This window comes from Xenia sp. Carnegie-2017, unplaced genomic scaffold, assembly GCF_021976095.1.
Source record: "Xenia sp. Carnegie-2017 unplaced genomic scaffold, XeniaSp_v1 HiC_scaffold_23, whole genome shotgun sequence".
Taxonomy (NCBI): domain Eukaryota; kingdom Metazoa; phylum Cnidaria; class Anthozoa; order Malacalcyonacea; family Xeniidae; genus Xenia; species Xenia sp. Carnegie-2017.
Genome location: NW_025813486.1, coordinates 12205219 through 12216962, shown reverse-complemented (window position 1 = coordinate 12216962; position 11744 = coordinate 12205219). Strand labels below are relative to the sequence as shown.

The 11744-nt window shown below is 35.4% G+C and overlaps 1 protein-coding gene across 1 annotated transcript; it reads right to left on the bottom strand.

Annotated features, from left to right (window-relative positions):
- Positions 1–6416: 6416 nt before the first annotated feature.
- Positions 6417–11363, bottom strand: LOC124449534. Its single transcript, XM_047000476.1, has 2 exons — positions 9997–11363; positions 6417–6995 (listed from the first exon to the last, which is right to left on the bottom strand). Exons 1-2 carry the CDS (start codon positions 11327–11329, stop codon positions 6766–6768), a joined length of 1563 nt encoding a protein of 520 aa, XP_046856432.1. The 5' UTR covers positions 11330–11363; the 3' UTR covers positions 6417–6765.
- Positions 11364–11744: the final 381 nt, after the last annotated feature.

The window sequence follows — 11744 nt, the reverse complement described above, 5'->3', positions numbered from 1 at the left end:
TGAGTTACTGCTTGTAAGAGCTATATTCTCGTCAAACCTTTCCAATTCTTGTTTACTTGTTGAGGATTTTGAATCAGAAGTGAATTTTTTACACGTAGTGCAGATAACTCATAACATTATTTAAATAACAGCGGCGGCAAGCTTCTTTGTAATCATAGAACTATGCTCTCAGAATATTTTCTTGCGTAACACAATCAATGAAATGAAACTAAATTAGAAAATTAAACGAGACTTACCTGATGTCGAAGTTTGATTGAAATTCTATGAGTTACTGTTCAGGAACTAGGAAGTTATGTAAGATAGAGTGCGCGATATCAAGATCAGTTTTTAAAAAATTTGCGAACGTCCACATACATATTGGGAGGCATGCAGTATTTAACATCATTTGAAAAGAAAAAAGTTAATAGTTGGATGGGTGACTTCCTAGTTCCTGAACAGTAACTCATTTAATTAATTTCTCGTTTAATTTTCTACTTCTATTTCGTCCACTGTTCTACGTCACTAGGAAGTGATGTAAGATTTTAAAGCAATATGGACATGAACAATAACAAATAACAAAATAATAGAATTGAAATTTCACATTTCATGACTCAAAAATGGCAGAAAGTAGATCATTGCCAAAGATCTTCGCCTCAATTGGTATATTATAAAATGTTTGAAAAGTTTGTTCATTACGCCATGTAGCTGCATTCATAGTATCCATAGTAATATTCAATGCGCTTGCCGTAGAAGTTGATGTAGTTCTAGTACTGTGTGCACTGTAAACCTCAGTATTTATACCAGCATCCTTTAACACGTATTTTAACCATCGGGAAATGTTTGCTGAAGTGACCAAATGATAAGGTTTTTGATAGCTCAATAGGAGTTGTCGTGCACCGTGGCGTGCGGTGACCGAATTTAATAGGCAAGCGCTGGGGGTGAGGTTCGCGGCATGCCGCGAAGCTATCTAGGGGTTCTGGGGGCATGCTCCCCCAAAAAATTTTTGGATTTTGAAGGCTACTGGAGCGCATTTCCCGCGATTTCTGGGAGTACTTTGTCGAAAAAATGTATCTGTCATGACTGAAACAGTATTGAAAAAATCTAAAAAATTCAAAAACTTTTATAGAGTATATATCACAATTACGGTTTAAAAGTATTACATGTGGTATTGTGATATAAAGTCGTTTTAAGTAAATGGCTACGCGTGCATTTCTATTGTAGTGAAGAAGTAACAGAACGAAATAGTCCAAAATCCTACAACAGATTTACTGTTGTAGGATTTTGGACTCTGGATTTTAGATTTTGGATTTTCTCGGAAAAAGGTCTCAATCCAAATGAGCGGGATAACAGTGATTCCACAATGCATTCAGTCATGTTGTACAGGTGTCGTGAAAATACCGAATTGTAGAAGTAGAACATAAAAGGATGAAAATTCCTATGCTATATATTTTATAGGAACATCAATCTTATTTATACCTTACATCAGTTACATGATATCTTGTAGTGACGTACATAACGTGCGTACATTACTCATCTAGATTCATGTATTAGCAATAGAAGAAATAGCCAATCCTACACTTACTCAAACGCGCTACTTAAACTTACGCACTTAACTTTATAATTACGTAAAACTACTCAAATTTCAAGTACATTATCCGCTGTGTAATAACTGCACCTTGTTTATCAAAATATATAAAAGCCTGTAAATAAATTCTAACATATAGAATACTCACGACTGTTGTAAATAACTTCTTTGCTAGTGAATAAAATAATCACAAAATTTAATAGCGTTCTAGTACATTGAAATCACGTTCAGAGCTCATACGCAAGACTTATATAACGCTAAAGTATAACATGCTACAGATAATATCTTCTACATACATAAATTAGAAATCTACTACTACTTTGAATTAGAAATCAGAACATTACCTTTCGCTCTCAGTCATCTTTTAATAAACGATAACATTAACGGCGTGAATAATTCGGATGTCCAATGTGTTGAATATACGAATATTATTCGTGCGCTGATATGTGTTTAAAATTGCGAGCGTACAAGACTGTTGACCAATCGCTATCAAGCGGCGCCCTTAGAAGCCCGCTTGCCTTTTCTCGATATTCCTCGAATAAGAAGCCTCCAAATCTAGATTAACGCATGCGCAAATGTTCAAATTGAGCTCCGAAGGCAAGCGCGCTTGCCTTGGTTAATAAATAATTAATTTAATCCACTTAATTTAATACACTTGACTCATCTTACAAGTGTAGCAAAGTGAAACCGAAAACCACGACAGTAAATCGCGTATAAATAGCAAGCATTTCAACTGTAAAGACAATTTAGACAAAAGATTACATTGACATTGTTTAGAACAGAAAAATTTAAACTGATTTTGCTCAGAGATTGATCCAAAAAATTTTTGTTCGGTAAAATGCTTAGGCAAGCGGCGCTTGCCTACGCTTGCATGACCGCACGCCACTGGTCGTGCACCATTTCGTATGGGTGCAGTGGCATTTAGATAATGGGACAAGTAATTGAGTACACATAACTCAGGCTCTGGTGGAAAAGCCCGAAATTCTAAAGGAGCAACATGCTTACCAGGTTTAGATGTTTTGAGCAGTTGGTGTACATGAAAAACTATCCGATCCTCTTTCTTTTATCTATATCTTCTTTCCGATCTCTATATGAGAAATATCCAATGAATGAAGTGTTTGGCATCGCTGATTTGATAATAAAGCCAAAAGCATTACAGTTTTCACTGTAAATGATTTTAAATTGAGATCTTTCGGAGGGTGGAGGTTTCGAAGATGTTTGAAACAACTGAAACATCTCAGACCGTGGCACATCTATGAAGAGCTGGCCTTGCAACAAATACACCTTTAACAAGTCTATCAACGAGTGGATGTCTACCAAACGAGATGCCACTTGGTAGCATTAAGATAGTAAATAAGGCGCTACTTGTAGTATTAATACCGCTGTAGGATAAGCCTTCCTGGTATAATTTTGTAAGAAAATTAATGCCCTCTTCTACAGAGGACGCGACAGGATCGATATTGTTTGCGTCGCAATATTGTCGCTAACGGTTAAGGTATGTAGAATATTGCTTCTTGGTACCGGTCCGCCAGGATTGCTGGATGATTTGAGAATCTTCTGGTGAAATGCCTCTATCAGAGAGTAGTTCTCCGATAAGTGGCAAAGTAGTAGCTCCAGTTTTGTATGGAGAGTTAGATTTGATTCGAATGCGCTGGAAGAAATAAGGTGATTCTTCCTCTAGGTAAAACAACAGGATGTGCATTAAAGCTGGCCACTAACTTTGTTTTGGCCAGTTAGGGACTAAGATTAGTCCTGTGCTTTTATCTTGTACTATTTTTTGTAAAACGTGCGAAATTATGCTAAAAGGCGGGAACGCATAAAATGTATAATTGAGCCACGATATCGTAAAGGCGTTGAAAGCTATAGCATACGGGTCAGATTGGTATGAAACATTGATTATTCAACCTTGACGCAAACGAATCAATGCTGGAAGTTACATCTAGTTTTTGAATTGCACACGTAAACAGAGTCTTTTTCAACTGCCATTCTGTTTCTCTGCGTGATATTCGAGAATCTCGATCCGCAGTGACATTTTGTAATCCTGAATAGTGCGCCGCTGTCAACCAAATATCATACGAAATGCAGCAGATGTAGACATTGCATGTCAACTTGTGAATAGACCTTGAGTGGCATGTGCTAATTTGATTAATGCAAGCTACAGCGGTAGTATTATTAATTAGTACCTTAACGACTCATAGGCAAACAATACCGCAAGAATTTACAAATAATTTATATGATTTGAAGCCTCCAAGGGCGTCCAGTTACCCCCAGCATATACACCATTGAGGGAGTAGCCCCCACCCTGTCAACGACGCATCTGTTGTTAGGCATATGCTAGGTTAATTGTGGGTAACTTGCCCGTAAGTGATGCATATTGATGACTGCCACCATCGTAAATCATGTATGGCCTCTGAAGACAGGGTCATTGTTTTGTCAAAATTACCCAGATTTAACTTAAGGGCATCGCTTTTATCCATTTCCAGCCAGTGATAATGCAACTGACCGTACATTACGCCCGGGAGACTCGAAGTTTGAGTGCGCAAAACCCGAGAATTATCAATTATTTTTGGGTGAAAAGCTTGTAGCAGGTCATAACACATGAGTTTTATCTTCTCAGCTTGTTTCGTCACAGATATTCGAACAAGAACTGAGTTGAGGCGGAAACCCAAAAAAGTAGTTACTTGTGAGCGAACTAAAACTGACTTATCCGTGTTACGTAAAACCCCACTTCACTAAATAAGAAGATGTTATCTCGAATATTCCAAACACATGAAGCATATGTGTTGGATTTCAGCCCAGTATCATCAATAAATCCAACCGAAATATGTTCTTTTTGACGTAAATGTGAATAAACAGGCTTGAGGAGTTTTGTAAATTTTCAGCTTTACTCTTTGTTTCCTGAAGGAGAGGAAATCCATAATCCAGTGTAGAACCCATTTCGGTATATCAAATGAACGTAGTTTTTCAACCAATAAGTTATGATCAATCAGATCAAAAGCTTTCTTGAAATCCAATAACAGCACACGAGCGGCCGTTGAGCCGTGACTCTCAATAGTCTTTGAGAGTCACGGCTTAGTTCATTTGCAATGACCACGTGCTAACAACGTGTTTAAAAGTTTTTGTCTTTTAAAAGAAACTCGTCTTTAAATGGTTGCAAATATCTTAATATGTTTTAATAATCCTATATTGTTCTATTTATCAATTCTTTTGTAGTATAGTATAAGTCTGTACCTGATAGAAATATCTTTTTTACATATTGTACTTATGATTGCTCTTGCAATATCTATTTTTATATTCTATACGCTGATCGTGAGAATTGCCTTTTGCAGACAACACCAGTGTGAATAAATAAAGTTTTATATATATATAAGATATGTCATGTGCTCATTGATAAACAAGGTAAGGAAGTCACCTGTTTTAGTAAAAAGAACAAAGCTATGCCACTGAGGACTAGTGTAGTGAATAATTGAAGGATGTTGATACTTTCACCTATCTAGTCGTAAAAATTCCTCATTATTCGATAAAACAAATTTAGCGTCATATTACGCCTTTTTAAGCTTATAACTACATTTACACTACTAAACTACAGAGCAGAATTTACCTGCGTTTGCACTGATTTGCTTGAATTCCGCCACAGTTTTGCAAGTGTGTATGCACGTAATGTCTCTCTTGCTGTCAAAATTCATTGGTGTGTGAACGACTTCATTTCTCGTTTACACATTGCTAGATTTTTGTATTTCTAGGTCATAAATCATGAAAAAAACATTGATTAGCATAAATTGCAGAGGAATTTGACAATTTGTCATTAAAAGCTTTCCAAAACATAAAATATTCACTATTTTCAAGTATGCGCCACAATGCGTGACGAATTGAAGAGAACTGGTATCTAACGTGTAGCGAAATATTAACAGCTAGGTGTTCTTACAATGCTGCGTAGCGTTCCGTTTTCGTTCAACCGCGTTTAGAAAGTGTGGTTGTATCGTAACGCTCCAGTGCAGTATGCAGGCGACTGGGTTCTGTTATCTTTTAGCGCCGTTTTTAGGCCGATTCCAAGTTGTGTAAATGTAGTCTTGCTAATAAATGTATGTATGTTGCGAATGAATTAAAAATCATTTCTCTTTTATTGTCAGTAGAACAGGCGGCCAAGAACTTTTTTTTGTTCTGAAAATAAGAAATTTTTGTCTTCAGCAAAATTAAATAAAGGGAAATGCAACTAGCAAGAATAGATAGACGCTTGGCTACTCCACTGTTCGTTGCATTACTAAAGCACCTTTAATTGCGTGACTAAATACACCAATAAATGACGATAATTAAATTATTATGGAAATAATTCTTTAGCTTACATTTTGATTAACTTTTTTCTTTATTTCGTTGTTGGATCAACTTATTTCTCTCCAGCCTTCTAAGCACTGTGTTTAGGCTAAAAATTTCAAAATAGAACATGAAAAATGGGTAAGATTTTCACAACGTTGTGACAATAGTACGTAAAAACGATTGAGAAAGTCTCCTAATACTAAAACATGAAATAGATATGTTATATTGAACTGTATGGAAATTAAAACTAGTTACCATGTAACTAATAAATTGATAAAGTACGTGGATTTGTCATAAAAACTGGCTCTGCATGATGTTGTATTTGTTTCAGAATTTCCAAATATGACAGATGCAGCAATACTAATGAATACAAACTTGTTAGCAAGGACATGCAGACACACCACAATCGGAGAAGTACTAGCCTATGTACATCAAAGTATATCAGTCAGTTGTCAGTTGTTTGGTGAATTCAATGATAAAAAGGTGCTATGATTAGTAGTCAAACCAACTACAACTCCTCGCCCACTTAACGCAGTTATTAATGCTCATATTTTATTATAAAAGAAAACAGTACAAATGCATCCTTCAGACAAACTTTCGATGAAAACTTTTATTGCTAAAATCAAAGATCAATGCCTGACAACGTGCTTTTCTCTTCTTAAGATCAAGCACGTTATCAACAACCACGTTTTGATGTGTCAAAAGTTTTAAACAACGCCAAAAACCTCTAACAGACAAAAAGCAAAGATCTCCGTATGACTAAACCAATTAAATAGTTGAATCAATCTTCTCATCTTTTGAATTACAAGAGGAATAAAAAAAAGAACGGCATGTATGTTGTTTTCATATCAACAAAATTATGTTTCATTACAATAGTAACCATAGTTTCAATCAGGCTTCCCTATCTCATCGTCGCTATCTACTCCCTCTTGTATTCCTAAACGTTTGTAGTCATAAGCACTTGTTGAAGCGTAAATTGCAAATACAGCAAAGAATATAAGAGAGACAACAGATATCCCGAACAAAGTTTTCTTGATGCCATATTCGTTTAAAAAATAGCCAGTCATCAATGAACCGATATCTTTACCAACGCCATTAAAAGTAAGATTTGCCACTCCTAAGAAAAGAAACATTTTTTCTATGAGTTTTTGTGCATAGACAAAAAAAATTATTTTAAGCAGAAAAGAACATTTGTTTTTACGACTTTTGGAATTTTCGGTGTGCAAGACTGATTTCATACATCGTGTTGTTCCTGATAAATTTTACTATTGCTCATTTTGGGTGTTTGAAACGTTGGGGGATTAACAGAAAATTTTTTATATTAGATACATACAATCATATGCAATTTTCATATGCTATTCTGCAAAACGCAAAATATATAGCTAAACACAAATTGTTTGTTCTTCAGTAAAATTATTATAGTATTGTACGCATTAACTTGATTGTCTATATTGTACTCATTATCTAATTTATATATAGCGAATGCCCAAAAACATAGCAACCATCTCACGTTTTATCCTCAGCAAGGGCAAAATTTAAGGAGGGGAATGGAGGGTGAATATTCCCCCCGCCAAAAAAATGTTAACGCTTCAGAGTAATGATTGAGTTTGAAGGGCAAATTACAAAACTAAACACTGTTTCAGTTTTAATTAAGAGCTTTCTCTGGCAACTCTATTCGGCCAGCAGTATCACTCTTTTGTTTTCTTTATTAAAAGTTGAAAGTGAAATGATTGAAGTTTTTATATCATAAGTGGAAGCATCATACTATGATTATATATCAGTAAACACGAAGATAAAGTTTCGATGATTTAAATCGATTGATTGGTCGTCAAGAGCGTGATTTTGCTACGTACTTATTACTTCACTACAATTCAGCTAAAACCGTGAGGTGGCTTAAATAATACACAGCAGCTGTTATAATAAGCCATTTATGCACACTAAAGCACGTCTTGCGAACACAGGAGTAGTCGTGTGAAAATTTGAAAAAGTATATACGGTTTAATCTTGCCTATAATGCGTAAGGTGCCTAAAAATAAACAATGCTTAGCAACTGCCATTATTGACTCATTTGGCTCAAGTTAGGCAAAATATATAGTCTCATGACTAAACACAATTTATAAATCTCGCCCAATATTAAAGCTTCCAGATGATATCAATTTAGGCAAAATTCATCGATGTTAGGCATAATGATATCTACCAATCAAATGGCTAGATTACCCACTGAACAAAATATAGCATTGCATGAACGAACAATCCTTCGTCAAAGCTAAGAAACGATATGTGTGAGTTTATGAGCTTCAGCGCGACGTTTGACTCTACTTGATTGATTTCTATGTTCACACACAAAAATAAATCCATTAACACAGTGAAACAACGAATGCTTCGGCAGTATTTGAAATACTACTGCTAATAAACTTGGGCATGACCAAAGGTAAATTTTCGGCAACTTAGCATGGGAGCGACGCGATGCAGCCTTATATATTAATAGTAATTTATGTTTTGGTCGTTCTCACCAAATCAGAGCACCTCCAAATTAAGGCTGACTGTATCCATTTTAACAAGCTGCGAGCTTTTCTAGCCAATCAGCGCTTAGGAATATATATAAGTTGGTCGTGCTAGCCTGACTACACCACGACCAAAAACAGGTAAATGACGTTCCTTGTGCTTTTAGGCAATGATTGGGGCAGATCTCGGGCAGGAAAGTAATAATAGTGTAGGTAATATGAGATATTTCCAAATGCAAATGAAGCATTAGAAATTGATTTTGTTTTCGCTAATATCTTTTAACATTAGAAACAAATATTAAAATTTTAGTGGTTAAAAAAACGTTAGTTTGATAAATGCAGAACGACCTCTAGCTACGCCACCCCCCTTCCTATCAAAAAGTGCAGCTTTCGCCCCTGCCTCTCAAATTCCTGACGATGAACTTGATTCTTTACTCGAAAAGCCTACCTCAGGCTATACTTGCCCCAACTCATGGCGTTAACTTATTTAAAGATAAAATAAACTAAAGTTAAGTTAGATAAACTCCCCGTGCATTGAGAAAAAGTTATTTTAATTTAGTTTATACAAAGAACAGCTTTAAAGAAGATTATAAAGTTGAGTTGCCAGTAGACTAGGGAGGCCTGCTTTGTTCATAATTCTTTAAAAAAAGTGAAACTGATGATCAACATTTGAAAGCAAAACACTTCTTTTCACTGGAATACTTACTAATAAGTTCATCTTTATACACTAATGACGCCAAAATGAATATGAATAAAATTTGACCAATTAAGGTTAACTCTATTTGATATTAACTGTGAAATGACCAATTAGATTCGCATGTTAATAGTTGGATGAATAGATAATACGAAAAAATTGTAGGTTGTTAAACCAATATAATCACTCTATTACTTATACTGCAACAGATTTTACTGACATCCAGGCGCGTACCATGCTGCGTTTGGCTGCACTATAATTTGTCGCCACTTCTAAGTGGCTTTCGTTTGTTGGCAACAATAATTTTAAAGACTAAAAACAATCTGCTGGGCGAAGCTGAATATATGAAAATTCACCCCCCCCCCTTGACATTTTAGTTTCAACCCTGGGGCAACTGGAGAACTGTGTGTGGTTACATTTGTGTATTATAATAGTCGTCAAACAGCACAAGGAAATTCACGGAAATGCAATTTTACATGTGGCAATATCTAGATTAATATAGAGAAATATATAGATGTTTTGTTATACGCATCAATGGTGATGATCGCGCGTCAAACTATTTTGCGTGAACTTAATTGAATAAATGTTGCGGCGACTAAAACATAACAGCTGATGAAACCTAAGTTTCTAAAAAAAAAATTTATTTTGATTTCTAAGAGGCATTAAAAATTTTTTTCACTAGAATTTTTGAAATGTGTACATTACTTCATAGTTAACGCACGCCCCTGCAGTTGCAAAAACCTATAGAAAATCATTTACGAAAGGCTCAAGAGAAATTTGCTTTACGTCCATTATGTTCTCTTGACAGCCATGTGGAAAATAACTTTGACAAATTTTTATTAGACATGCCTAATTAAGAAATTTTAAGCGCAACCAATCTTTCCTGTTTTGTTAAACTAGGCTTAATGGTATATTCTGACCTTGATAGAATGTGGAAAGTTCTTCTGGTCCGACGTTTGAAAAATTCACCACAAGAGCTGATAGGAAAATTGCAAAAGCAGCAAACTGAAAATTATCAGCGAGAATTACGAGCCAGGGGTTCTCAATAAGTGCAAGGAATGCAAACCCAATTGTCAAAAGCATAAGAGCAATTAACACGGAAACGTATTCTCCGACTGCGTCAAGAATATAACCAGCGACTATGTACCATAAAGTTCCGATTATAGGTCGTCTTATCAATCCTTCGACACCCATTGCTGTTGTGTTTCCTCCACGTTTTTCCATGAACCAATATGTCCAGCGAAATAGAAAGTTGGTGGCAGCCCCCACGTGCAAAGAAATTGGCAAGAGCAAAATGCATTTATGATCTAATAATGGTTTTATTGCTTCCTTATAACTAATGCTTTTGATCTTTTCCTGGTAATTAATTTTCAGCCATGGTACTGCCAATACAGCAAAGCACTGCAAACCAGCTGGAACTATAAATGCAAAATAATAACTTGGCTTTTGTTCTCCACAAACCGAGTGCTTAAAATGACCGGCAAGATATGCAACGGAAAAAACAGCTATTCCAGAGCCAAAAGAACCACATCCTTCATAAAATGCAAATTTAGATTTTTGTTCCATTAAATGATCAATTGCTGCCACAGTAAGTTTTACAACAACTAGTCTTTTTAGAAACTGAAAGATTCCGACGAGAACAAGCATGAACAGAATACCCTTATGACTAATTTCCATTTTCTTATGAGTTTCATTGTTCTCTTGCCACAATGAGACGTTCTTCTTTGAACGCAAATTCTTAAAATTGTCAACTGTAACATGCACTTCTTTTCCATAGAAGGTGTAATTCTTTAAATTGATGCTTATGTTTTCAAATGAGGTCCTGTTAGTAATTTGCAAAGCCAATGAATTGTTTTTAATCATCACTCTTCCTTGCGTCGATGGCTGCTTATATTCAAGATAATTCAGCATTTTATTTTGAACGTTGAGAGTTGTATTTTGGCTTGCATTTGCATCGCATTGTAATCTTGTCATTTGCGGAATTAAATGTAATAATATGGTTGGTATCAAAAGAAGAACAGCCATAAATAACATACACTTTCGCAAACGATATCTGTCTGATAAATAACTACATATGGAAACGCCAATCAACTGTGCCATTAAACCAAGCATGGGAACCAAACCAATGTGAAATGCATTATAGCCTAGTTGCTTTAAATAGATGAACACAAAGTCTTCCACAACGTTAGTACTTGCACGACAAGCAAAGAATGCCACAGATAAAGCGAAACCATTAGCATCAAACACAGACATCTCCAATTTTGTAATATGATCTTTCTTGTTTACATTGAAGACGCGACGAAGATTTTAATTAGTTGCATCTGATTTTACGTCTTTGTTTAAAATGAAGGACGGTAACAATAAAAGCGACGTTTGGGTGCTCAACCATAAATATACAGTGAGTTACTGCTTGTAAGAACTATATTCTCGTTAAACCTTTCCAATTCTTGTTTACTTGTTGAGGATTTTGAATCCGAAGTAAATTTCTTACGTAGTGCAGATAAATCATAACATTATTTAAGCAACAGCGGCGGCAAGCCTCTATGTAATCATAGAACAATGCTCTCGGAATATTTTCTTGTGTAACACAATCACTGAAATGAAACTAAATTAGAAAATTAAACGAGACTTAGCTGATGTCGAAGTTTGATTGAAATTCTATGAGTTA

Bases quoted from the DNA above. Each gene is read 5' to 3' on its own strand.
- LOC124449534 (XM_047000476.1), bottom strand. From the start codon at position 11,329: ATGTCTGTGTTTGATGCTAATGGTTTCGCTTTATCTGTGGCATTCTTT. The intron at 6,996-9,996 runs GTCAGAATATAC...TTCTTTTCTTAG, and splicing joins ACTTTCCACATTCTATCAAG to GAGTGGCAAATCTTACTTTT.